A 25,556-nucleotide genomic window follows, 5' to 3' on the forward strand; every position below is an offset into this window, starting at 1 on the left:
GCTTACACAAATGAAAAAGTGTACTATGTCCTATACATGTTGTCTTTGTGCCCAGTTCGGCTGCACAGTACATAGCTTTGAAAGAGCCATTCTTTCTTCTTTTATAACCCTCATTCATGAGCTGTATAACAGAATAGCTTTTCCCCCAGCTATTTTATCTACTTGTGCCCAGACACTTGTGCAGATGCACAGTAAAATGTATCACAAAACTGATAAGGTTTAACTACATTAACCCAGGCAAGAAAAGTTGGTCTTAATCCTCAATCAGCTCACAATGAGGTTCACCACATGGTGTCACAGAACTTTGTGCCAGCACAAGTAACAAAAGGTGCAGCTAAGATCACTTCAGAATTGCTGCTATTAGAAGAAACTACAGCACTAACCTGAACTTCTTGCCAAAAAGCCTGTATGTGCTAGCAGTGATACCAGACTATCACCAGCAGTCTTTTTCTCTTTGTGCCATTTAGCAATTGCCTTCACCAGTGGAAAAAGCACACTTTTTATCATCTTAGGTTCACATTTTAGTCAGGAAGTCATTATTTGCTACCATAGATCCTTTTTAGTATGGAGCAACCTACTTGCACACTTTTATTCACACTTGCTTCTCTATTTCCACACCTCACTATGCAATTTCCACACTTTTTCAGGGTGCCATTGTGTACAAACAGAACCTATCCCTGTCCTCAGAACCTATTTTCTGTAAGAACTAAAGCACTTACAAAACCAATTACTTGACAGATAAAAGGAGGAGAGGAACAGGAGAAGGCTGAGGACGAAACAACTGATGAGACATCGTGTGCCATTTTCCGCTCTACTTGTTCTTTTTCATGCTTTATTGTAAGTCCAGATAAGGAGAGGAATAAAAAACAACCAACCTACAACACATTACAGCATTACAGCCAACACACTCCTGTACAGACTCCACACAGTGTAAAAGCAGTAATATGTCCTTCTCTGCTATTAGAGGTCTTTGGTAAAAAACTTTCAGTGACTATTGGTAAAAAGACTGGAAATTACAAGGTGATGCTACATGTTTGTCACTGAACACTGCTACTGGCTGTAAGTCATTATTGGCTCACAATTAGGCCTCAGATTTAGTTACAAATTATGACTTTACCAGTTCACAGATACAGCAGATTCTCCTACAAAACCGCACGGCCCAAATGCTTCATCAAACCAGACAAAATAAGTGCAAGCTAAGTATGCACTTCTGAGAGTGAATCTGCCTTTCAAAAATAGCACATATTTAAGGGGCAGGTGAAATAAAAGTAAAATCATTTATTGGAAGAACTATAAAAAGAACATGCTACAGTTTTGAAAATAAAATTGCTTGATTAATGTCTACTGTTACATATCCTTACTGGACAAGGAACTGCATACATGACAATTGCAGGTGCTTGTGAACAAATTCCACCACATTCAAGTTTGTTTCACCTGCCTTGGGCTCTTGAAATCAATAAGGAAGCAGCTCAGTTGCTTAAGTAAGTTAAAACACAGAGAATTTAAAAGTAACTGACATACTTCAGGTCCAATATTTTATTATCTTAAAAAGTAACAAGACTAGAAGAGAACAACACCTTGACATTTAGTCAAGTTTTTGTGTCCCACTGGAACACTACAGTTTGACCTGCAGAAGGGTGACACTGTAACTGAAGTCAGTAAAACAAAATTAGTGTATTCCATACAGAACATGGTTTCAGGATTCTCAGGCAGGCACCTAGAACTGACAAGAGACTGTTCTGCATTACTCACTCTGGAGCAGCTATTTCATTCACAAGAGAGATGTGAAGAGAATAGATTCCTTCATGCCTGAATTGCATTTCTGAATCACACAATGTACCCAGAGACTAAACCAGCAAGAATAACCCCATAAACTACAGTTTTTCAGAGCACCAGGCATCATGAAAAAGCCAGGATCCATTCTACTAGGACCAACAACAGACTGGCACTAACCTGACTTTTAGTTTAACTGTATTTACTTGATCATCTGCTTTCCTTCTGCCCAGTGCTGAGAATTACCTACATGGCAGTCAAGGATTTTTATAAGTAAATACCCTTGTCAGATATAAAGCTATCAAGCACCTGGTCTGTATGGGGTGAAGAAAACTTCAGTCCATAAAAATACATGTGCATTTTTCTACTACAAAAGGAGTCCTGAGATGCTTGGATAATCCTTTTCAGTCACTAGAACACCAATTCATTAAGAGAACTGGCTTTTTGCTACTTAAAATGAAATAGCAAGGTGAAAAAGATCATTAAAGTAAAAAAGCATCATTTCAAAAATGGACTAAACACTGAAGATCCACTTTTCTTTCCCATTACAACTCTCACCCAACCTTGCAAACCAGCTGAATTCTGGCTGATTTGCATTCTTGAATTTATTATGCAGTTGTGAGTTACTTGGCATTTCACATTTATTTCATGTTGTTTTGGTAGATCCTTACCAGATTAATGTTGTATGTTTTACAGGTCAGATCATCCAAGCTCTGGTTCTGCAGCTTTTCTGTTATTAGTGTTACCATGGTAGTTGTTCCTTTTCCACTGCTCACACAAGTGTTGGAGGCTCTTCAGTCTCTTCTTTCAATACTCATGAGCCATTTCTGGTTTGGTCTAGAATCTTGAGATTTATGCTTCCATCTTACTGCCAAAGTTTAATTCCAAATGCTGTCAGTGTGTCATGTCTGTTTTCCTGTAAAACTGGATTAGAAAAAAGGAAAAAGTCAGAAAAATTCTTGGATATATAATAATTAGTACTGTAATAACACAACTCTTATTTGGACTATTCCCTCAGGTAAATATATCATTTTGTGACCAATGCTGATGGCCTGGCATTTCAGATTACACATCTCTACTTATGAAAGAATACTCCTATTTGAGATTTCACTGATTAAAATTTCAGAAAGGAGATGAGACCCATTAATGGTGCAGATCAGAGTATACTGTTTGGCTGTTCCCTGCTACTGAACTGCTTCTACCTAGCAGTTTAATCCAAGGCAGAGGGAAATCTTTCCCTCATTAAACATACCTAAGCCAGGTATGATGGAAGAGCACATTTCCCAGGCACTTACCCCCATACTGTACTGCATGTTTAACACTACTTGGCATGTTAAAATATTCTACTGTATTTTTTCATCACTAATCCCCTCTTAAAAAGAAAAGGGCAGTGGGTAACAAACACTGTCCCTACTTCCTAAACCCTCAGCTACTTTTAATATCTTGCCCTGTGGTTTTCTTCAGCTTTTTCTTCCAAAGTTACATAACTGTTACCTGTCAGCAAGCACCAGATCTGGTAACCAGGACAGATTCCCATAAAATTATCACAGACAACAGCTTTGATATCTTTATTCTGTGAGCAGTCATCTAAATCAAAAGCACTAGGTTCATCAGCTACCTCTTTTTATCTTAAAGATCCTCTACATATTCTCTCTCTAGTGACCTGCATTAACCATTCTTGATGATTTAAGCTGGCCAAGGATGTTCAGGGACCACTTATGGAATATAAAGTGGGAAGAGATCTTCATAGAGGTATTTCCAAATTTAAATATGTGGCTTTGGGAAGGAACATGGATGCTACTAGGACTGTAAGTTTACTTACATTTTCTAGTTTAACATCTACGATTAAAAAAAAAGTTGTTTTCAAATAATGTTTCCATAAAATATTGCCTCTTCTACACTACTAATTAGCTGTTTAAATAACCAGCAGTAGCAAGGAAAAAAAGCAACTTGAGGCTATGAGTCAAGTTAAACCCACTTAAAACTAAGATATTAATAGTAGTAATGGTGATGTTAGACTATTTTTTAAACCTGTTGCCTTTAAGTACATCCTCAGATGTGATTTTCATATGCTAACCACGCACTATTTCACCTTCACAGCAGTCTGCTACACACCAGCCTCCCTCAGCCTGAGCTACCCCATAAATGTAACTTCTGCCCTTGTTCTTATATCTACTTTTCTTTTTGCTGTAAGACAGAATGCTTGGAAATGCTGTTCCACCACAAATAATGCTACCCAGATAGCTGGAAATTCAACTGATCTGTTTTTACTTAATGCGTCCTGTCTTTCAGGAAAGCACACAACTTGAAATATTTACATCTTGTTCTGACATTACACCAGGTCAAATATTAAAAAACCCTCAAGTTCACACTGGTAGAGGTGGCACACAGACTGTTCAAGGTGAGCAGTCAAAGCAAAGTGTGGCTTGTGAAATACTGAAGCCAGGTTTAAGGGCAAACATGTGAACACAGCAGTACCTAGAGCAGCACAATCCAACATTGCTGAGCCCCTTTTAAACCTGGTGAAGATTAAAGTAAATCAGGAAATCCAGAATAGAAGTCACAAGAAAGGCAGACTGGAGGTCAGATGTTATTCCTTTACAGGTTGAACACACACTGAAGTCATTCATAACTGGTGCAAAGACTTTCAGATCTGTTAAGGATGAATGTTTCCACTAGTAAGAGGCTACTACTAAGAACCAGCTGAAAAGTTCAGCACATGTTTAGTTAGTTCTATTTGGAAAGGACATAGAATAATTTGTGGGTTTTCATTTCTCTCAAGTAAAAAAAAAATCAAAATTCAATGAAGCTACCAAAGATGGGAGAAAAATGGATGTGTAATCAGTTAATTATATTTTGCTTAGTACTTCAAATCTTCAAATGTTTCAGTGCAATTTTAAGTCAGCTTAATACAAGCTAAAATAAGGAGAGACTAGACAGAATGACATTAGGCTTTAGTTAATGAACCAATTGAATCCAAGGATAAAGGGAAAGCAAATGAAATCATAGAAGCACAGAAACTTTCAGAATCATGCTGAATTATAGTTATCCACATTCATAAATTCTACCAGCTACTGAAATTAATATTTGGGCACTGCAACCATTCAGGCCCCTTCTGACAGCACTGGGACCCTATCAGCTCTGAAACACAGGCACTGTGAAAACCACCCCCAAAAAGTTTTACTTCAGCAGCTCATACAATAATCATTTTTCAAATGGAGACAAGCCCCATTGACAAAGTTTTATTTTTAAGAATGGGGCAGGGATGAAAAGGTGCTGTTAGCCCAAAAAGCCTTCATCTAGCTGCTCCCACTTTCTCCTTCTCCTGCTCCCCCCACCATGAGTCAATTCCATTCCTCAATATGAAGCACAACCCTGATAGCAGGGGTTGTAGTTCACATCAGAAACACGCTTTACACACTTCTCACCACTTTACAAGGGTGAGAATTCCCTTCTCACCCTTCTTAAATGTGCTTGATCAGTACACTGGTATTAACTGTTTTACACTAGAAATCTGTTCTCACTGGGCACTCCTTGTTAAGGATGACACAACAAATGTTCCAAGTGGTCAAAATGTCACCAACACACTCCTACCACTGAAATGTCACCATCACACTCCCACCACTGAAAGCCATTCTAGGTTGCAGTTTGATGTACCTCAGCTGCCATCACAACTGCCAACACATTCTCCTCTCTGCTATTTGTGGCCCACAGCAGTGTGCCAGCACAAGTGTTTCTGCTCATCACAGAGAACTAGATCAAGGAATTTTTATAGCTGGATGAAACCAAAACACTTCCTTTTGTTTCTGGGAAATGTTGTTTTCCAGCTAGATCAGCTCCCCAGCCTGGTTAGCCATGAACTGGACACAAATGCCTGTGTGGGAGCATTGTAGGATGCTGACACTGCCTGTCCAAGTACCTGTCCAACCACAGCGTCAGAAAGAAGAGAAATCCCCCACACAAGAAAGCCAGTTGACATCAGCATTTCCTACACCGAGCCACGCAGATTCTTCTTTAATTAGAAATTAGATACCGCCTCCTGAAGCATGGTTTGAACATGTTTTGCTCCCATCTTCCTTTCCCAATTTGACTGGTCAAGCTTACCAGATCAAAGGGGTCTGAAATCCCCCCTGCAGCCTCAGCACCTTAACTAAGTGACCAAACTGCTGGTTCACTCTGGTTGAGCTATGTATACACTACAAGGAATTGTTTCTCTCATCTTTGCTAATTAATATTGGCTGCCAGGAGACAAGAGATTCTTCAGAATTACTTGACTCAGCTCATTTTAAATCTTTGTTATTATGTATTTATAAGCTTTTTGTCCCTCAGTACCTCCTAGAGGGAAACGCCTCACTTTATTTTCCTGTTTTTCAGGGTTATAGTTTATTTCAAGACTCTCTGCTATGGTATGTATTTAATGGATCCACAGAGAGAGTAGAGTAAGCTGTTTACTTTATGTACTTTTTCCACCATGCTATTTTTCTAGAGCTGGCAGCCAACTTTATTTTTCAGTCTCTCCTTATCGTGCTCTTTATGCTTATCAGGCTGAATCCCTCTCAAAGTGCTCAGCACTTCACACTAATTGGATTTTCAGTAATATGAAACATTTGACCATCCTTGTTAGGACAACGAGGATGCTGCTGAATTTACATGTTTTCAGCTGCCTCATGGCAGAGATCTTGGCACAATCCAGTGCTGCCCCAGCCTCCAGAGAGCCTGGAAGCACAGCCCACAGGTGACACACCTCTGCTGTCACCACATCTCCACAGGCAGCAGCAGAGCCAGGCGCTGCCAGTTCAAACAGGAACATCCTCCAAGCCTGAAGATGATAACAACAGGCCCTGCAGCTCCAAGTTGGATGGAGTCCTACAAGATTATGGCCATCTTTCCCTTAGCACACCATCCTTTGTGGAGCCTGATTAGGTAGGACAGCGAGCAAGCTGAGACCTCCAAGATAAACACACACAACAAAAGATGTTACTCAGTCTCTGTCCAGGGAGAGACACTATCTTCCTACCATCTCCTTGAGCTGAGGGGCAGAGGTGAGAGCTGGGGAGGAAGAGAAGCTTTTTTTGTTGTTGTTCAAAGGTAGACTAATCAAAATGAATAAATGGAATATAAAAATCAAACTCCAAATGCAAGCCAAAGCTAACATTCCTCAAAGCTGGAGAATGAGATGTGATGGAATCAGTATCACCACTGTCTCTGGTTTAAAGTTCTTTTGTATTCATTCTGAAGGCTGGGAAGTAAAGGTTCATTATTATATCTCTATAGTACTACTAAAGGAGAGAGGGTTTATTTCTTTAAAGTTTAGCTGCAAGTAGTAATGACTTGTAAAATCTCTGCCAAAATTAACAGTGGAGATAGAACAGAAGTGCTCATGTCACAAATTCTGTATTTTCTCAGTGACATCACTAATGTCTTTTTTGGGGAAGACTACTAAAAATACAGATTATCCAACCTCCCAGTCAATTAAAGGATGTCAGAAGCTCATTCAGTTTGACAAGCTACTTTCAAAGAGATGAAGAGTCCTGATGAAGAACACAAAGCCAACACACAAAAAAAATCTCTCCTTGGCTCTAAGAAAGTAAGGCAGCCAGACTCATTTCCAACCCACTCCTCCTCCTCCTCTGCATCCTGCAGGACAAAATGTTCCAGCAACAGCTCATCTCAATGGGAAAATTTACATTTGTTTGAAACACTTCTAACAATTTCTTCTGTTTCTGGAAGTTCTATCTTGGATAAAGAAGAGATCACAAGATTTTTAGATTATTTTCCCATAACACAAACGTAGGTGTTCCTTGGTGATCAGTGTTCCATTCTTTTTCTGCCTCTGGCACTAAAATGACCTGTGAGAACACAGAGGGTTGCTCCCTCTATTACTTCACATTATTCCCTACTCTTTGCTCTGAGTGCTACATGGAGCCTTTATTACCAACAATCCCATACATGCACTTAGCTTGTTCCCAACAGAAGAAAAGGATTAGCTGGAGTCAAAATTCCAATTCGGATAACCAGGTCCTTTAAAATATTATCTCTGCTTCAGCAAGCCAAAGGAGCTAATCACTGCAGCAGTACTAACTCCAGATCTAGATGACTTTGCTACTAGACTCCAGATGAAAGGTGAAGATTTTTTGCCTCCTGGCACTTTCTGCAGCACCCAAGAAGCATTTCAAAATTGAACCACCACATAAAACTGATCAAGTTTTAACAGAGCATCATCTGTCCCATCCCACTTATGCTTGAAGCAACTCTAAGTTGGAAGACCAGCTTTTCAAAAACTGCTAAGCTAATACTTTATGCCATTTGACAAAAAGCTACAAAATATCTAGCTTCCTGCAATGCAAAATTCCAGCTTCCAAAAGAGAAGAGAATATTCTATTTCTAAAAATACATATTATTTACTACAGTGCTAAGAAGTTCATAGAGAGGCTAAGCATTCCTTACAACATAAGTCTATTAATAATAACTTTTAGCCCAGAAAAGTTGTTGAGAGCAGGCACTTAAAAGAGAATTATTTGGATTCTATCCTTTCCAGCATTAATCTGCAGTGTGGCTGTCCCACAAACCTTCCAAAATTCCACATCAATGGAAAAAAAAACCAACCCTGTTTTAATTAGAAAGTTTCCTACAGCTATAAAGTTATTAATCAATGTTTTGGGGGATACCTCCATTTCCAATGCACTAAGAGGGGACACCTCCATTTCCAACATATTTTTCAGGAGTCCTCTCAATGCCAAGCACCCCTTAACTAGCATCCCTTTTTTTTTTGAGGTTCTTTACAAAAAGGTTTTTAACAGTGCATTAAAATAACAGTTTCTGACCAAAAGGGACAAAGAGAAGAGAGTTTATAATCCTAATTCATATTCTGTAGAAACTGTTTCACAACCATCTGAAAAATTCTGTCTCGATTGTAATTGTTCTCCCTGAAGAGTCCAGATGTGACAAAGCTTTACCACCACACTCTACACATTCTAGAACTCTGAACAAACAAACCAAAGAACCCAGTTTGCAATTTAGAGTTTCTCTAAAAGGACTGAAGACAGAACTACAGAACCTCCTCTCTTTCTCTGTGCAGTGTTTTCATAAACCAGTTTTTATTAGAAGGAAACTTCAATATTATGAAGTGTTCAAGCTTGGATTGACACAACTCCAGCACACAACACCAAGAAGGGACAAGAGAAATAGAAGACATCCTTTACATCAACTTATGGCTACTGGAGATATATTTCAGATATTCCAGAGGCCCTGGAAGCACAAGGAATATCAAGAGCTCAAAACTGTCTGCTGAAGAATATACATCATTAATGTGCAAGGCAGAACTACAGATCACCACTCTGAGGTAAAAAAATTAGGGTTTGGTTTGTTAATACCTCCAGGGACAGATGAGACTAAATACTAGGTCCACTTACCTCAGATGCAGAAAATCACTACTGAGAATTTCACTGTTTTGACCCTAAGCATCATCACAAAGACCAATTGGTCACTGAGGCAGCTGAAACAAAATATAAGCTGCTACTAAAATAAAGCTGCATCCTACACACTCACTTCTACTCCATCTCCCACACTTCAGATCCAAGAGCTCCTACGAGCAGGAAGGGAAGCCTCAACCACCATAAAGAGACTCTGCATTCCACTTTACTTTAAAAAGACAGGTGATATGCTGGAAAGAAGTTAAAGGTAATACTTTGTTTTGTATGTGTTCCTCAGCCAAGCTGGGTGAATTGTACAGCTAAGCATGGGAAACCATGCCATCAAAAGTAATACCAAAGACCTAAAATAATTTAATACATTTCAAACTAAAACCAAAATATTTTACACAATGAACTGTTGTCTGTAATAAATATACCCCCTTTTGCTTCTCAAGTTACTGTCAGTAGTTTGCTTTTGGCTTTAAAACAAGATGAGAGGGACCTTCCAGAAAGGAAAAAGAAGGCTGGAGATAGGCAATGTTAAACCTTTGTCACAGTTTATGAAGTACACTTCTCAAAGCAACAGAAGTGGTGAAGTAAGCTCAAGAGACTTTTTCCAGGTCATACCTAATTAAAGCAGGGAATATATCACTACAGAAAACTAGGGCTAAGAACTCAACTCAGCCAGAGGTTAAAGCTTTTTTTATTGCCAACTCATATCAGTTAGAAGTCAGTCTCTCAGGTTTAAACCTGTCTTTCAGAACTGATGAAGACCAAATACTCACAGCACAGACAAGCCATCCTGCATCTTTTAAAGTATCCTTGTCAGACAGGACAACAGATGAGCTGTGCCTTGCGTCTGATGCTGCACAAAGATGCTGTTCCAAGATGCTTGTGTTACTTATGCTCTTTCCTAAAATAATCCACCACAATCACAAGGCAAGGATTTCATTAATTTTGCTGAAGAATATTTACATCTACTTTGTTTGGAGTTCCATTTGAATGAGCCATCAGCGCTGGCCCATGACCAGCCATCTCCCTGCAATGTGAGATTTGGACTCGTTCTCCTCAGCCCTACTGCAGAAAGCCCAAGGCTACGATGGGATGTTGAGGAACAGAACTCTGATCTACTGAGCCTTGAACACATGAACACCAAGCCCTTGGCTTTTGCTGTAATTATGAACTAAATGAGCTAACAGTCATCATTTCAAGACTACACTACTCAACCAAGAGCTATTGCCTGTTTAAGCAATTCAGAACAGAACCTAGTGGGCATCTCCACCTTTTTTACTGTAATGTTCAGTGCATATTACTAAAAGCTCAAAGCTCAGGTCCTACACAAATTACTTTCACCTCCACATACTGCTTTTATAAATATTTAAAACCAATGCAAGTATTTACTTCATAGACTAAGCCTCCAGTAAGATACAATACTTGGACTCAAACAGAAATTTATACTGATAATATTAGTGTTTGGAGAAATCCACCAGACTTTCACTAAAGCAAGTGGTCCAGACTGTACAAGACCCATGAGATTTTTTTTTCCCCAAGGCCTGAAGAATGAAAAAAATTAGATCAGCTGGCCCTATTATCAATATATTTGCTTCACTCCACCAGTTAGAAAAGCCAAAGGGGGAAAAAAACCCAAGTAGTATCACCTACTTGTGCTTAGTGTTTGCCCTTAAAACTGAGAAGTAAAGCAGACAGGCATACTTGAAAAATACCCAGGGCTGAAAAGAAGATAGCACTGACCCTTAATTGTATGGCAGTGACAGTGATTACCCCACACACATCCTGCTTCCCTGTGACAGAATGGAATAACACCAGCACTGAAGTACTGTTCTATTACAAAACCTATGGGCTTGGAGCTGAGGGATTATACAAATCTCTTCCATACATCCTGCTCCCAAAACACACACAGCTAATAAACCTCCTCCTGTTTGCCTTCAGGTTCATTCTGAGGAGTTTCAGACATCTGGTTGGCTTGTTTAAAATAAAAAGCCCAACTAGTAGGTTTGTTTTTATGATCCCAAGTGTGAAATGTTCTTGCTGGAGGCCTCAGGCCAGGTGAAAAACACTTATGTTGAGATGCTACTTCATGGCATTTCAGGGATCTAATGAGCTATATAATCTGCACACAGGGAAGTCTCCCTTCATTAGCTTGCATACAACTATGGAAATTAAAAATGAGGAACCTATGGTAGTCCAAATATTCTTCAGAAAATAGTACAGCTGGTGAACTGCAGATAGCACTAAATTTAGAACTCAAATTCTGAGCAGTATTCTGTAAATATTCATACATCTCAATGCTTACAGCAACATGAAGCACATTTCTCCAAGCCTCACTGTACTTATTTTTCATACTATGAGTAATATTTCCTTCTCATGACAAAGTACTTTGCCCAATTTAGTAGCTTAAGGAAAGTATATCTTTGTCTCAAAATTGGAACTCTCCAGAAGATCATTGTGCAACTATACTGAATGAGCATATGGATGTGTGTACCCTTATTTTAGCAGTTCACTATTTACATATTTTCATATAAAGCCCTAAAGTATAAAGAAAGCAAATTACAGGAAGAGTCTACACAACAGTAAGTGTCTATGCAGGCTTGCATAAAATAATTAAAGCTTGCTGCTACATTATCTGTGTGGAAAGAGCATGGAAATGCATTGAACAGATAGGAAATATGGTGTGCAGCTGACAACCAAGCTCCATCTCATGGCTCAAACTTGTTCTCTATCAGGTCTCGCCATCTGCAATTTGTCACTGAAGAAACCCTAACCCATGTGGCAGGAGATACCTCCTCAAGAGGTGGCACACAAAGATCCCAAGTTCTACAACACCCATTAGCACCCAGAAAATAAAACCCAAGTAGTACCACACAGGTTTCAAATAGCAAAAAATCTCTTTTAAATGAAGAGGTCTTGGTATAACACTACAAACAGCAAAACTGAGTGGTAGTTTAAAGAAATTCTCGTCGTTGTCCTTTACTTTGCTAAACTATGGTCCCTATCAACTTAATAGCTGTTTCCAACTTGTCTTTTGCACACACCACAAGCTTTTGAATGGTGAAGTCTCTGAAGGGATCTGCACTACATGCGAGCTCTGAGTCCACAAATGACCAAGTATGAGCAGACCACAAATTAAAGCCCATGAAAATAATGCAATGGAATACAAAGACAAAGGCAGTACACATCAATACTGTGTGCTTTCATCATTCAATTCAGACATTACTTCAAGTGTCACCAGGGACAACCCTCTTGCCAGACCTATTAAAGGTACTTCAATAAAAATTAGTTCAGTTGAGCTATGCAGCTCTGACTAGTTCACTAGAGTATTTGAAAAGCCAGATAACTACTTTGTCTCAATGCAGTCAGCCTTGAGCAGCACACTGAACAGCTGGATTCAGGAAATGCTGAGGTAGAGGTCAAGACACCAACCAAGGGGTACACATTGCAGTAGGTATTTAGAAAAAGCATTCGTAACAATTACATCAACTACTGAAATTTCATGAGACAAAGTTACACCGTGTCAGAGAAGGAAAAAAAAGTGAACTATTTTAGCTACATTAGTATGATCGTTTTTTCTTTAAATACTGGAAGATCACCTTTGCTTGATAGAAAAGCTCAGTATTTTCTGTGTACTACCTCAACACTACCTGATGATCAACAAACAGCTCACTACTTCTACGGAAAGATGTACTTGTCAAAGGGGATTCACAGAAGTCACTAGAACTCCAAATTACAAAGTTCACTCACAGAGGATGGGCTACAAAGCCTTAAAGTAAAACCATGCCCCTGGTACAGGAAGCAAACAGGCCCAAGGTGCCAATTAGTACACAAATACCACAGGCCATACTTCAGTCAGTATAAACCAAAATAACTATTTCATTTGAGCACAAAAGTGGCAGTAGAAAAATGAGTGTTGAGGAAGGCCTTCACTTTTAATCTTCCCTGACTGGGACAGAAATGTAACAGCTTTGAATGGCAGAAGTGCAAGTCCAGCACATAACATTCACAGACAGCAACTGTGCAAAGGAGGACAGGACCAAGAATGTTTGGAAGAGAAATGGGATCTCCCACTTGGGCAGGTACCTTTACAGATGACAGCATTCTGTCAAGATGACTCAGTAATCAAGCTGAAGCACAAAACAGTAAAGATGTATCTGAGGAAGTCAACACTAAGAGAGATGCAGTCTTTCAAATGATCTTTCAATGCTGACAAAAAGCATAGCCCATCTAAGCTTCCTTCAAAATCAACCTCTGAAATTACACCTGGGTTCCTGGTATCTTCACACATGCAGAGGTTAAGCACACTATAATCTGCATAAAGCAGTAACATCTTTTCTGCTGAAGATCTGAAACAAACAACTGTGTTAGGGGAAGTCACTGGCTGAGCACCTGGACCCAAGAAGTACTGAAGTGATAAACAAGCTTCTGACAGCTGCAGCCTTTTCTGCAGGTGCAACAGGCATTTACTTCATGGCAGTTAGGCTCAGTTCATCAGCCACATCAGAACTCAGAAATAGGTTTGGTATTATTTGATCAGATTGTGCTCCAGTGAGAAAAGGACAAAGGGAAGGTCCCCCCAAAGTAGTTCTAAAGTTTGAGACTAGATATTTAACACACTCTGAAATCTAATCTCAAGAACACGTGGAATTTTGCAGTCAACTATGTTAGGAAAATTGGAGTATCACACTTTATGTATATTTAACACACTCTGAAGGCTAATCTCAAGAACACATGGAATTGAACACATGGAATTTTGCAGTCAACTATGTTAGGAAAATTGGAGTATCACACTTTATACAGAAAAACCTGCCACAACCATGAACACACCTTGACAGAGCTTTTCTCGAACACAGCTACCCATAATCCTGTTTAGGGTCTAACACTTAGAACAGCTATTAACCTAAAGTACACTCTGCACAAATTTCACCATCCACACTGCCTTTAACCTCCCAGCACCAGGTGATGCTGCCTTACTGCTCTGGTAACATTCTGTGGGTTCAGAGTGGTCACTGAGGCAATCCCAGCTAACAAACATTCTGTATCTTTAGCCAAGGACCATGAGACTTCCTAAACCTTTGCTCAATTTAACAATGCAAAGTTTCAAAGTGTATCTGTCTATCTCCTTAGAGCATCCAGTGGAAAGAACAGTTGGAAGATTCATTATTCCAGCCTGTAGCCAGGCACAATAAAACTTCTAACTACACTCAAATACATGTGTGATGAGAATAAACTGCTACACATGCAGAAACTATAAATAAGGCAATAAGAGCAATTCTAAGGGAATTACTGAAAGCAAAGATGTAAACAAAGTTTAGAGAAGGAGGTGCTGGAGAAAAAAAAACCCCAATAAATAGCACTTATAGAACTGTGTCAAACAACCCCAACAGAGACAGGGCTCAGAAAAATCCATTTCTATGCAGCACAAGATTTATTATGTGCATCAAGTTTGACAGGGGAGATAATATGAGAACTAAGATTTCAAACAGAGAAAATTGCACCTATAGAGACGTCAAAAAATACTTACAAATACAAATCCAAGAAAAATACTCTAAAGAAAAGCTGTTCCAAGTAGTGGAGCTTATCCTTTGACACACAGCTTGCAATGAAAGAGCAATTTCATCTCAAGAAAGGACAGCTTCAAAAAACTCTAACTACAGATGACTTCAGTCACTCTGTAACACCTGGAATTATTTGCAAGGTACCAGATTTAGACTGTTATGTGATGTATTTACATACAGACAGAAACAGGACATGGTTGGGGCTTTCTTAAATCAAAAAACACAAGCAAGGGTTTGGACATCAGTTTGAGGTTAGGCCTGCCTTCATTCTATGCGTGCATTAAGAAAAAGATCAAAATTCATGCAATGTGTCTTTATTCCCCCATATTAAGTAGAACTTTTTGGGAAGAGTGGGAACATTTTGTGAGCACTACAGGTGGGCAGCACCCACCTGCTTCACTGGGACATCAGAGTTTAGGGACAGGGAGGAACCTGTGAGCTCACACACCTTAATTTTCCAGCCTTGTGCTGCTGGGAGGTAAGCAAAGGCAGTCCTTGGGGGACAATCACAGCCAGAGAGCAGCTGCCAGTGGTGCGTGGGAGAACCCAGAGCAGGAACCCAGCTCAGTTCCATTTCTGTGCTTCCTGTGATCTGCTGCTGGCACAGGAGCCTTGTTATATAGGAGAACAGCAGGAAGGACTGCAAGACAGCCTTAAAATCCTGCTTAACTCTGACAAGTTTGAAAATTGTTCTGCAAGTAATAATAGGATACAAGTGAGTTCTGAAAGGCACGCTCAGGCAGGATTAAATGAACAAACAGGAAGGCAAGTTCTCCAGAAGAAAGCTGTGAGGTGGGTGGGATCAACAGGCTGACCTTGAAATGAGTGTTAAGGTGGTGGCAGAAAGTCCAGTGAGTGGGGATGCATAAACAGGAATATCAGCTCCGGGGCACACGGAGCCTTTTTTTCACTCCACTCGGCACAAAAAGTCCCAGCTGCAGTACAGACTTGGGTTGTGAGCACCACATTTGAAGCCCAATGTGAACTAACTTGAAAGAACAATAGGGATGATCAGAGCTGAAAAAAACATGACCTCTCAGGAAGACCTGAATACACTAGTTTTATTTGGGACAAAAGTATCACAAGGGTGGAGGGCAAGACACAAGGAAACAGGAACATGGCAAAGAACAGTTCAAATATTTTTTGAAGATGACTTACTACAGGGGAAGGAATAACTGTCCCTTACAGCCAGGGAATTAGGCAATAAGCTTGACCTGCAGTAAGAAAGATGTCCAGTTTCATATTCAGAACAAGTTTTAATACTGAGGACAGCAAAGCACTGGGCTAAGGAGAAAGAAGAGCTGCTCAGGCTTCTGTTATGAATCACATTAGATGTGCAATATCAGTATGGGGCAGGAGACTCACAACCAGCCCTTTTTTTAATTACAAACTCAGTTTCACGGCCCTGTAACATTTTCGCTTATCCTCCCATAACATTTTTTGAGTTCCAATGACCTAGAAGTTACCTTTCTGATTTTTCAAATTAAAATTCCAGGATTTGCACAATCAGTTTATGATATTATTACCAAAGAAAGTGTGGGGCAGGTGTGACTTTCTCCACACAGAAATAAATCCCCTCCTATGGCAGCATGCAAGTTTCAGCAATATTGCAGTATCCTGCTGCATCTTTCTTGTGACCAAGAGACGCCAGAAGCTTATTACTTCAGAAAGACAGGCGTGCTTTGCCTTCTAACAAGCCAGCAGGGTGATGTAATGGCTTTCACTGACGTGGTGTCAAGGCACTGTCACACAAACATGTGCATGCACCTTTTACACCCACTGCCTCAGGCTGGCTTAGGACTTCCTGAGGATGGAAAATGCTGCATGCAGCAGCCAAATATTCTAAAACCAAAATTAAGATATGCAGCATTTTAGAGATGGGGAGTTGAAGCAAAGAGCATTAGTTACAGCAGCCAGAATTCACATTTAAACTGCAAAATCCGAAGTCACTAAAGCGCAGAAGAATTAACTCTTAAGAGCTCAAGCATAAACAGGCCACCTAAAAACCATAAAACAAGACATTTGCATCCTCTGTAATAGTTTGGTACTACAAGTATTTATCCAGGTACTTCTCTGTTTTATTAAAGGACATTCTTCTGATTTGTGAAGCATGAAAACAGAAGAGCAGCAGCAGTCCACCTTACCCTCCCACAGTTCAGCAATTTCTTATCCAAATATTGAATCAGAAAAGTCTGGTCAGGATGGGGTGCTAATGGAAGAAAAGGATGAAGTCAGCAGGCACATATGCAGCCAAGCTCAAGCAGACTACTGTGCATCCTGAGAAGGGAACAGGCCAAGTACCAGGCTGGCACTGGAACATGCTGGCTCACATTCCAGTGCCAGCACAATCTCCAAACCAGCAACACCCCTGTTGTCTCTTAACCTTTGGGAGCCTCTTACAACAGGCAGCAGCACTTCAGTTTAGCCTCCAAGTTACTCACACGTCTCAAATTCACAAGGTTCAACTCTGTTGTTTCATTTCATGTTTCATTTTTAAGAAATGAAAACATGAAGTGCTGGGTACTTGTTCCTTTCCCCCTTCCCACTATAAGAAATACATGCTGTACTTCAGTCAGTTCATGTAAATAGTTCTTGAATGCTGTTCTCATTACCCCTCTGTCCTCCCATTTACTAAATACTGCATCAAGTTACACTCTAAAGCTCCAGGACCACTCTGGAGGCATGCTCACACACCAGCACCCTCCAGTCTAACTGATAGCAATGAATCATTTGCCACTACTATCATAACACAGGGATAATTGGGCAAAGTTCCTTTTTTAAAAGAACTAGGATTGTAATTTTAACTGTCAGTTCATCAAAAACATTGTACAAACATACTAATTGGTCTGAGGTATCTAACTGGAGACCAGCACTTAAAAAAATCAATAAATCACACCCTCCAGCAGTCCGCAGATCAGAAGTTTCCCACATTACGAAAACATAACATGGTACAAAATCCACCTGCAACATCAATGGCCATTTGCATATTGACTAAGAAATGCTGAGCTGCAGAAGGCAGAACCCCAGACCCATCATCCTGTCCCAGCTCTGTTCCTACAATTCTGTTTCATAACCTACACCACACCTGAGGCTCCAAACTTTAGCCTCTTCCATATTCTGTACTACTTTTGGAAAGTGGCAGCTGATAATGCCACAGGGTTTGACACACAGCTTTTGTCACTTGCTCCCTTCCTTAAACAGGATAAACTTTTATCCCTCTAAAACCAAAGGAGGTCAGATCAACAGAAACCTTAAAGGAAAACAGAAGTGCATTTGGGAAAGCAGGGGGAGTTAAAGGAAAAAGAACTTTTAAAGGAAGATTTTTCATTCTAAATAAACTTTTGAGGGTAGAATAAGGAACAAAAATATCAGGGTATCCAGTAGTAAGTGTATGAGATAAAGGAATACTTAACCAAGACAAATTTAAAGCCACAATTAAGAAGGTGAAACATAACACATGTGCAGAGCACTGAAGGAATGATTTAGAGCCACTGACATCAACACAAGCTGTGCAGAGCAAAAATTAAACACTCTGCAATAATGATCTGAACTGCCCAATTAGGTTAAAAAATACATTTACCCTACAAATTAAAAAATCTCCCAAACCCCTCGAAGGCATTAATGCTGTTCACAATGTTATTTGAGATGCAAATAAGGGACCTAAAGTTAATATAACACCAACAGAAGTTTCTATTATTCCTATTAATGGCTAAAGGGGAGGTGACAGTAGAAGAAAAGCCACAGTCCTGTTATATGAGGTCTTACTAGGACAGCACACATTTTCCTTAATTTTTAATAGCTTCACTTTAATGAAGAACTGGGCAAGTTAAAGATCATAAAAATTATGATCTTTCATAACCCAAGAAAACTGGAGTGAATTAACAAACAGCAAGCTGGTTGACAAGGGTGGCTGGATAAGGTCTTAAGGAGAAACAGGTATTCCTTTAAAAAAAATTGAATTCAGATCCTGCCTTCCAGCATCACAGATATCAGGCTAAAGCACAAAAGTAAAGGTACAGACAGTGATGCTGCAGTTATTTCTTCAACTATTTCCTGTACCAGCTGGGTGCTCCAATTCTGAGGCTCAGCAAATGCAGGAGCAGCTTTCCTGCAGCTCAAATGCCCTCCCCACAATGATGTGTAGGTCTTGGCACACAGAGTCAGCTTTGCAAATGACACTTGTGATGAAAGCTCCAGGCCAAATAAAAAGCTCCAGTTTGATTTCACACCCTTGGCTCTGTCTGCACAGACAGACCCCCACACACCGAAGGGCAGATGCCATCACTGGCACTGGATGTCCCAAAATCTGGGCCGGATACATCACTGAAAACTCTCCCCAGTGCTTTCCTACAGTTTAATTCTCACGGGAACTCAAAACAATGTTGTCATTTCAGGTTCAGAGCTATGATGTGAACATCAGCTGATCAGAACCCTTGATCTTACTGTTAACACCCAACCTGCAAAACACAGCAGCTGCATTTTACCAGAATACACTCAAGTTCAAACAGAAGAAAGCCAATTATATTAGTTTTGTTTTTATAACTCAGTAAATATCCTAATTGAAACATTTCCTATTACCTTAAAGGATAATATTCAACTGCTTGCTTAAAAAAAGTGCTGTCAGTAAACTGAGAGGCATAACCCAGATAATGTATTTAGTAACAACCCTGCCTACTTCCTCCCCTCAACCTAAAAATTAGCAGCAACATGGCCTTCAGAAGTTATTTACACCCACTGCAAAGCATTAGCAGTTAGCTGAGCAGCTTCTTGCCAGCTTGCTATTATTCTCCAAAACAACAAAAAAAGACAAAACAGCACCAAATGTAGAAAGGCCATGTTAAAAGCTGACAGTTACCTTCATTTCAGGTTTCTCTATACTTAACAGTACCAAAATATCCAGCTGGATCATCACAAAAAAAATGTAGAGCAGCCTAGAAAGGAGTTAAAAATATGCCACACCCCTCCCTTTTTTTTTTTTACAGGCCTCCTCTTGAGTGAGAAGAAAATCCTTAAAGAAAAACTATTTTCTGAAAAATTTGACTGTCTCAATTCCCCTAACAGAGTGTTCACAATTAAAACAAACCAACAAAGTGAAGGTGGTTATTTTTTTTTAAAGACTCATCACTGTAGTGATGATGTAGCAGTACTTCAGTGCTAAGATCTCCTTAAGGGACACAAACTTTAGGACAACCAAAAAGCAGATTGTCCATGCAAGGGGCTCCCTCACAGGTGTGCAAAGTAAAGAGATTAAAATTTACCTACCAAGGAAGTATCAGACACTGCACTGACTTCAAGTACCTGCATTTCCAGAATTGAACAGGGCTTCTTTGTGCTGATGAACCCTTCCTTCAGGGGCGCTCATAAAGCCCTCCACAGGTTTTTGGGAGTAGTTTCATCCCCCCCACAAGATTATGTTACTTAAAAAATCTGAAGTAAAAGTTGGAGATAATTCCACAATGGACAGAAATCTCTCACAGTTAAAAATAGAGTACTTGCAACATCTGGTAACTACCAGATCTCAAAAATGTAGTAATAAAAATGTCCAAGAAGTTTATTTAACAAAAATAAAAATTACATTTTAAAGCAAGCAAAGTTTTGTCTAAAAAGAAAGCACAGAACTTGTGAGCTTGCAGGGGAGAGAGAAGTTCCCTGTTGCCACAACACAAAATTTCTGTTTATATTATGACCATCAACATACACAAAAAGAAATGTAAATCATAACAAAAATACTAATATTTTCCACTAAAGGCTTAAGGAGACTTCTTACTAGTTTAAGACAACTCAAAGCAGAACCGCAGAGGACAAATTTTTAGAACAAAACTCAAAGCCAGCATCAAAAAAGTGGAGGAGCAAGGAAAGAATTGTGTTTGGAAAGTTTTAAGTGCACCATGATTCTAAAGGGAATAATCTATCAAACCACAGGAGGTGACTAGAACTGCCATCATCACTGCTAACACAAAGGAATGTAGATTGGGGGGAGGCAACAGAGGAAGGGGGGGAAAGCACAGAGAAGGGAAAAGAAGGAACTAAAAAAAAGGGAGCCACAGTAATGGCTACCAGACTCTCAAGGAATTCCTAAAGGAAAGAATAAATCCTTCAAGGTTTTGTTTTAAATAAAGCAATCCATGCAATAAATTGCAGTCTTCTCAATACAGTCAGGCTTTCAGTTTATCTGCCCACCATATTTTCATAAATACAGTTTTACACCTCTACTAAACTTCCAAAGCTTAACACAATGGTTGCAAATATAAATATTTCTTCTTTCAGCCTCCTCATTCTTCCGAATCATAGTACCCTGCAGAATAACAGCTCTTTGAAAGGAAGTAGAGAAGTTTAACCATCCTGAACTTAAAATAACCCTTTACAATTATTTAATCAACTTTAATTTCCCAGTTAGAGAGACAATAACTATGGGCTAGGCACTGGCAGGTAAAGGCCGCTAGAGGACTGCCAGATTACCACAGGAACATCCCAAAAAGATATCATATCTTTAGAGGGCTGATCTTGCAGATCACTATTTGGAGTTTGTGTCTGACAAGCAACATTTACTTCCATATGATGAAGAGCAGCATCTTGCTACTGATGCAAAAAAATAGGGCTCATTAAAAATAGCAGACATGTTAACATGAACACTATTTCAAGGAAATTCAAAATGAATAAGTAGTGAACCCATTTTCTAGTTCAGAGTTCCACCAGCTTATGCAGAGCTACTTAAAATGTATGTTTTAGTCTCCTGCCTCTGAGAGCAATTCTTCCAGACATTTTTGGAAGCTTAGGAAGGATACAAACTCTTTGGGCCTGAACAAGTACCCTGCGCCTCCAATAAAACCAGATCAAGTAACATGCTTCATCAGGAAAGTTTTTGCTATTCAGCAAACATTGTGCTGCACATTTCATAAGCAAGCACACCATTCACAATTAAAACACGCCCAGAAACATTTCAGCTTGCCACAAGAGATACAAACTTACTGGTTCCTGCCAAAAATGGCAAATTTCTCTGACAAAAATATTTGCTATCACTCGGGCAAATGAAAAGGAGGCAATGCAACAGTAAAGGCTCTAATAACTGTTCTCAGGAGCTAATTTTAAGGTAGGCACAGCGAACCAGAAAATGGATTTGACCAGCTGGCTCAACCCATGCCCAGGCAGAGGACTTGGGGAAAGCCAGGGACAGAATCACCCAGCCCCTCTCAACCCCGCAACCCCAAAGCTGGGTCCTGCTGCAAAACTTCTGAATGCTGGGATGGGATGTCCTTCCCTAAAGGGGAAAACGCCTGAACTTTCCAATCCCATCCCAAGAGTTCAGATCCCTGAACACCAGTCCTGAGAGGGCTCCACAGCGGGTCCCTGCTCTATCTCACAGGATCTAAAGCGACCTCAAAGAGCACCCAGAAATTCAACCACACGTTTCTATCCAGCCTTCCAGCAGGCCAGAAGACGTTTACTAAGCCAAATAACCAGAACAAAGCCATGTTACTGCCCTTAGAAAAGCTGGGCTAACACAAAGAGCCCATTCACTCGCCCACTGAGCCCAACTGGTCCTTACACTTCAGGGCCATAAACTAAAACCAACTTTCCTATTGCTGAGGGGAAGGGGAAGGAAGAAAATAGCCACTGTTTCCACGCTGGAATCATTATGGCAGGCAGCTATTGTGGAAAAACAGGCACCTCCACAGAGGTAACTCTATCCTTGGGCCAGACAGGGGGGAATCGCCTCAAAATCGCCGGGGTACGTGCCTGCAGACATGTGTTTCCAGGGCAGCGGCACAAAGGAATGTCCGAGCCCCGCCGCGGCCGGGCACCTTCGCTTCGCTTCCCCGCACGGCCGGGCGCACGCCGGTGCCTTCCCCGGGGGCACGGGCTGGCTCCTCCGGCGGGCCGGCCGCACAGCAGCGGCGCGGGGGGAGCGCGGCCCGGGCCGAGCACGGGCAGCCACAGCAGAACGCTATCCGCACCGCTCCAGCGATCTGTCGGGGCAGCCGGAGCGATGAGCAGCCCGCAGCCCTGCGGCGGCAGGAGGTGCCGCTGCGGGGGAGCGCAGCCTCGGGGTGACACCCCCGCCCCGCAGGGTCCCCCGGGCCGCGCTCGCTGCCCCGCCCGCCCGGGGCTGCGCGGTGCGCTCGGCCTCGTAGGCACCGCCAAGGGCTCCGAGGATGGCCGGGCCGCCTCCCCTCTGCCCCGCACTGCCTGCGGGCCGACAGCGGGGCTGCTGCCTGGCCGGCTGCTGCCTGCAGGGCTGTTATTACCTAGCCGGCTGTTACCTACACGGCTGTTACCTGTTACCCGCACGACTGCTGTTACCTGCCGGCCGCGCTCGTTGCCCCCCCGCCGCCCCGCTCCCCCCCACCACGGCAGCCGCCGGTACCTGCGCGGCCGCGCCGCCTCCCCCGTGCGTATGGACCGGGCTGCTCAATGGCAAGCGAACAAAACACCGCCGGCCACGCCCCCTCCACCGCCCGCCCGCGCCCATTGGCCGCGCCGCCCGCCCGCCGAACCTTGACCCGCTCTGCCATTGGCCGGTGAGGCGGTCGGCCACGCCCACAAGGGGGCGGGGGGCGGGCGCTGCCCAGGTCGCGGCAGGGACGCGCAGCTGTGGTGCCGGGTGGGGTGGGGGACGCGCGCTGGACTACAGCCCCCAGGAGGCCTTGCGGTGGCGCGCCGCTGTCATTGGCTGGGCAGCACGCGTGCGGGGTCGCGTGGAAGGGGAGACGCGCTTCGCGCGCGGGGGTGATGACGTCATCGCGTGCCCGGATGGAGCCGCAAGGGGGATGCGCACCCTCCTCCTCCTCCTCCTTTTCCTCTTCTTCCTTCTCGGCTTCTTCCTCTTCTTCCTCCTTTTCCTCTTCCTCCTCTTCCGGTTGCTCTTCCGCTTCCTTGTGGCTCTTGGCACCCTTTCTGCCCGTGCTCCCGTTGCTTCTGGCCCAGCTGTGGGTTCTGGTGCATGGGCAGTTGTATCCCATCTGCTTCCACGGTCCTTGTCCGTATCCTTGGCAGCGATTCGGCTCCATCCTTTTTTGTTCGCAGAATTCCCCATTGAAAACAACTCATGCCCTGAAGCATTTCATTGCTAAATCCCGTCCAAACTTAGAATTACTTTATTTTTTTTAATAAGAGTGAAGCCGTGACAATGTGTTTGCCTGTCACAAGCAGGCCGAGGTGCGGCGGGCTCCGCGGAGCCCCCGGGCGAGCCGCTCCCGCTGTGCCCGGGGCCGGCGCTCCCGGCGCTGTGTCCGTGTGCCCACACTGCCCTCTGCTTGCCCGCTCCCTGCTCCCGCCCGCACCGCCGGGAATTCCGCATCGCCACACACCGGGGGCACAACGCCGCCACACACCGGGGCAGAACACCGCCACACACCGGGGTAGAACACCGCCACACAACGGGGCAGAACACCGCCACACACCGGGGCAGAACACCGCCACACAACGGGGCTGAACACCGCCACACAACTGGGCTGCATGCATCGCCTCACAAAACGGGGGCTGAACGCATCGCCCCACAACGGGGGCACAACGCCGCCACACAACTGGGGCTGAACGCTGCCCCACAATGGGGACACAACGCCGCCCCACAACGGCGGTTGAATGCCACCACAGAACAGGGGCTGAACGCATCGCCTCACAAAACGGGGCCAGAACGCCGCCACACAACGGGGGCACAACGCCGGACCAGAACGGGGCACAACGCCGCCTCACAGCGGGGGCGGAACGCCGCCACACAACGGGGCTGAACGCATCGCCTCACAAAACGGGGCCAGAACGCCGCCACACAACGGGGGCACAACGCTGCCACACAACGGGGCAAAACGCATTGCCCCAGAACGGGGGGCACAACGCCGCCACACAACGGGGCTGAACGCATCGCCTCGCAAAACGGGGGCTGAACGCATCGCCCCAGAACAGGGAAACAACGCTGCCACACAAGGGGGGCACAATGCCTCCCCAGAATGGGGCTGAACGCATCGCCCCACAATGAGGGCACAACGCTGCCACACAATGGGGGCACAACGCCGCCACACAACAGGGCTGAACGCATCGCCTCACAAAATGGGGGCTGAACGCTGCCACACAACGGGGGCACAACGGGGCTGAACGTATCGCCCCACAATGGGGGCACAATGGGTCAGAACGCCGCCACAGAATGGGGGCACAACGCCGGACCAGAACGGGGCACAACGCCGCCTCACAGCGGGGGCGGAACGCCGCCACACAACGGGGCTGAACGCATCGCCTCACAAAACGGGGGCTGAACGCATCGCCCCAGAACAGGGACACAACGCTGCCACACAACGGGGGCACAATGCCTCCCCAGAACGGGGCTGAACGCCGCCTCACAACGGGGGCACAACGCTGCCACACAACGGGGCAAAACGCATTGCCCCAGAACGGGGGGCACAACGCCGCCACACAACGGGGCTGAACGCATCGCCTCACAAAATGGGGGCTGAACGCTGCCACACAACGGGGGCACAACGGGGCTGAACGTATCGCCCCACAATGGGGGCACAATGGGTCAGAACGCCGCCACAGAATGGGGGCACAACGCCGGACCAGAACGGGGCACAACGCTGGCACACAACGGGGCTGAACGCATCGCCCCACAACGGGGGCACAACACTGCCACACAACAGGGGCACAACGCCGCCTCACAGTGGGGCTGAATGCTGCCCCACAACACTGCCCCAGAGCTGCCGCTGGCCCCACAGAGCCGCTCCGATGGGAGTTTCTCCCAGGCGGCCGTGAGTCAGCCGGAGCGGGGAAGTGGGATGTGTTTGGACAACAATCACACCGTGCGCTTGTCGGG

General features: G+C 43.3%; 1 protein-coding gene across 2 annotated transcripts in view; it reads right to left on the reverse strand.

The window, feature by feature from the left end:
- The window catches only part of FAM53A (family with sequence similarity 53 member A), a 70,929-nt gene extending 47,737 nt beyond the window's left edge, over positions 1–23,192 (reverse strand). Inside the window, exons 1-2 of one of the 2 annotated variants that reach the window (XM_039723828.1) lie at positions 23,121–23,192; positions 2,445–2,697 (exon numbers count right to left, since the gene is read on the reverse strand). In XM_039723828.1, coding sequence (XP_039579762.1) covers positions 2,445–2,522 — 78 coding nt within the window. In that variant the 5' untranslated portion in view covers positions 2,523–2,697; positions 23,121–23,192. Of the gene's footprint in view, positions 1–2,444; positions 2,698–23,031; positions 23,054–23,120 lie in introns of those variants that run through there. The other variant, XM_039723830.1, reaches the window with a different exon arrangement.
- Between the last annotated feature and the right edge of the window lie 2,364 nt (positions 23,193–25,556).

The sequence above is a fragment of the Passer montanus genome, unplaced genomic scaffold (assembly GCF_014805655.1).
Source record: "Passer montanus isolate IOZ18808 unplaced genomic scaffold, ASM1480565v1 scaffold51, whole genome shotgun sequence".
NCBI lineage: Eukaryota > Metazoa > Chordata > Aves > Passeriformes > Passeridae > Passer > Passer montanus.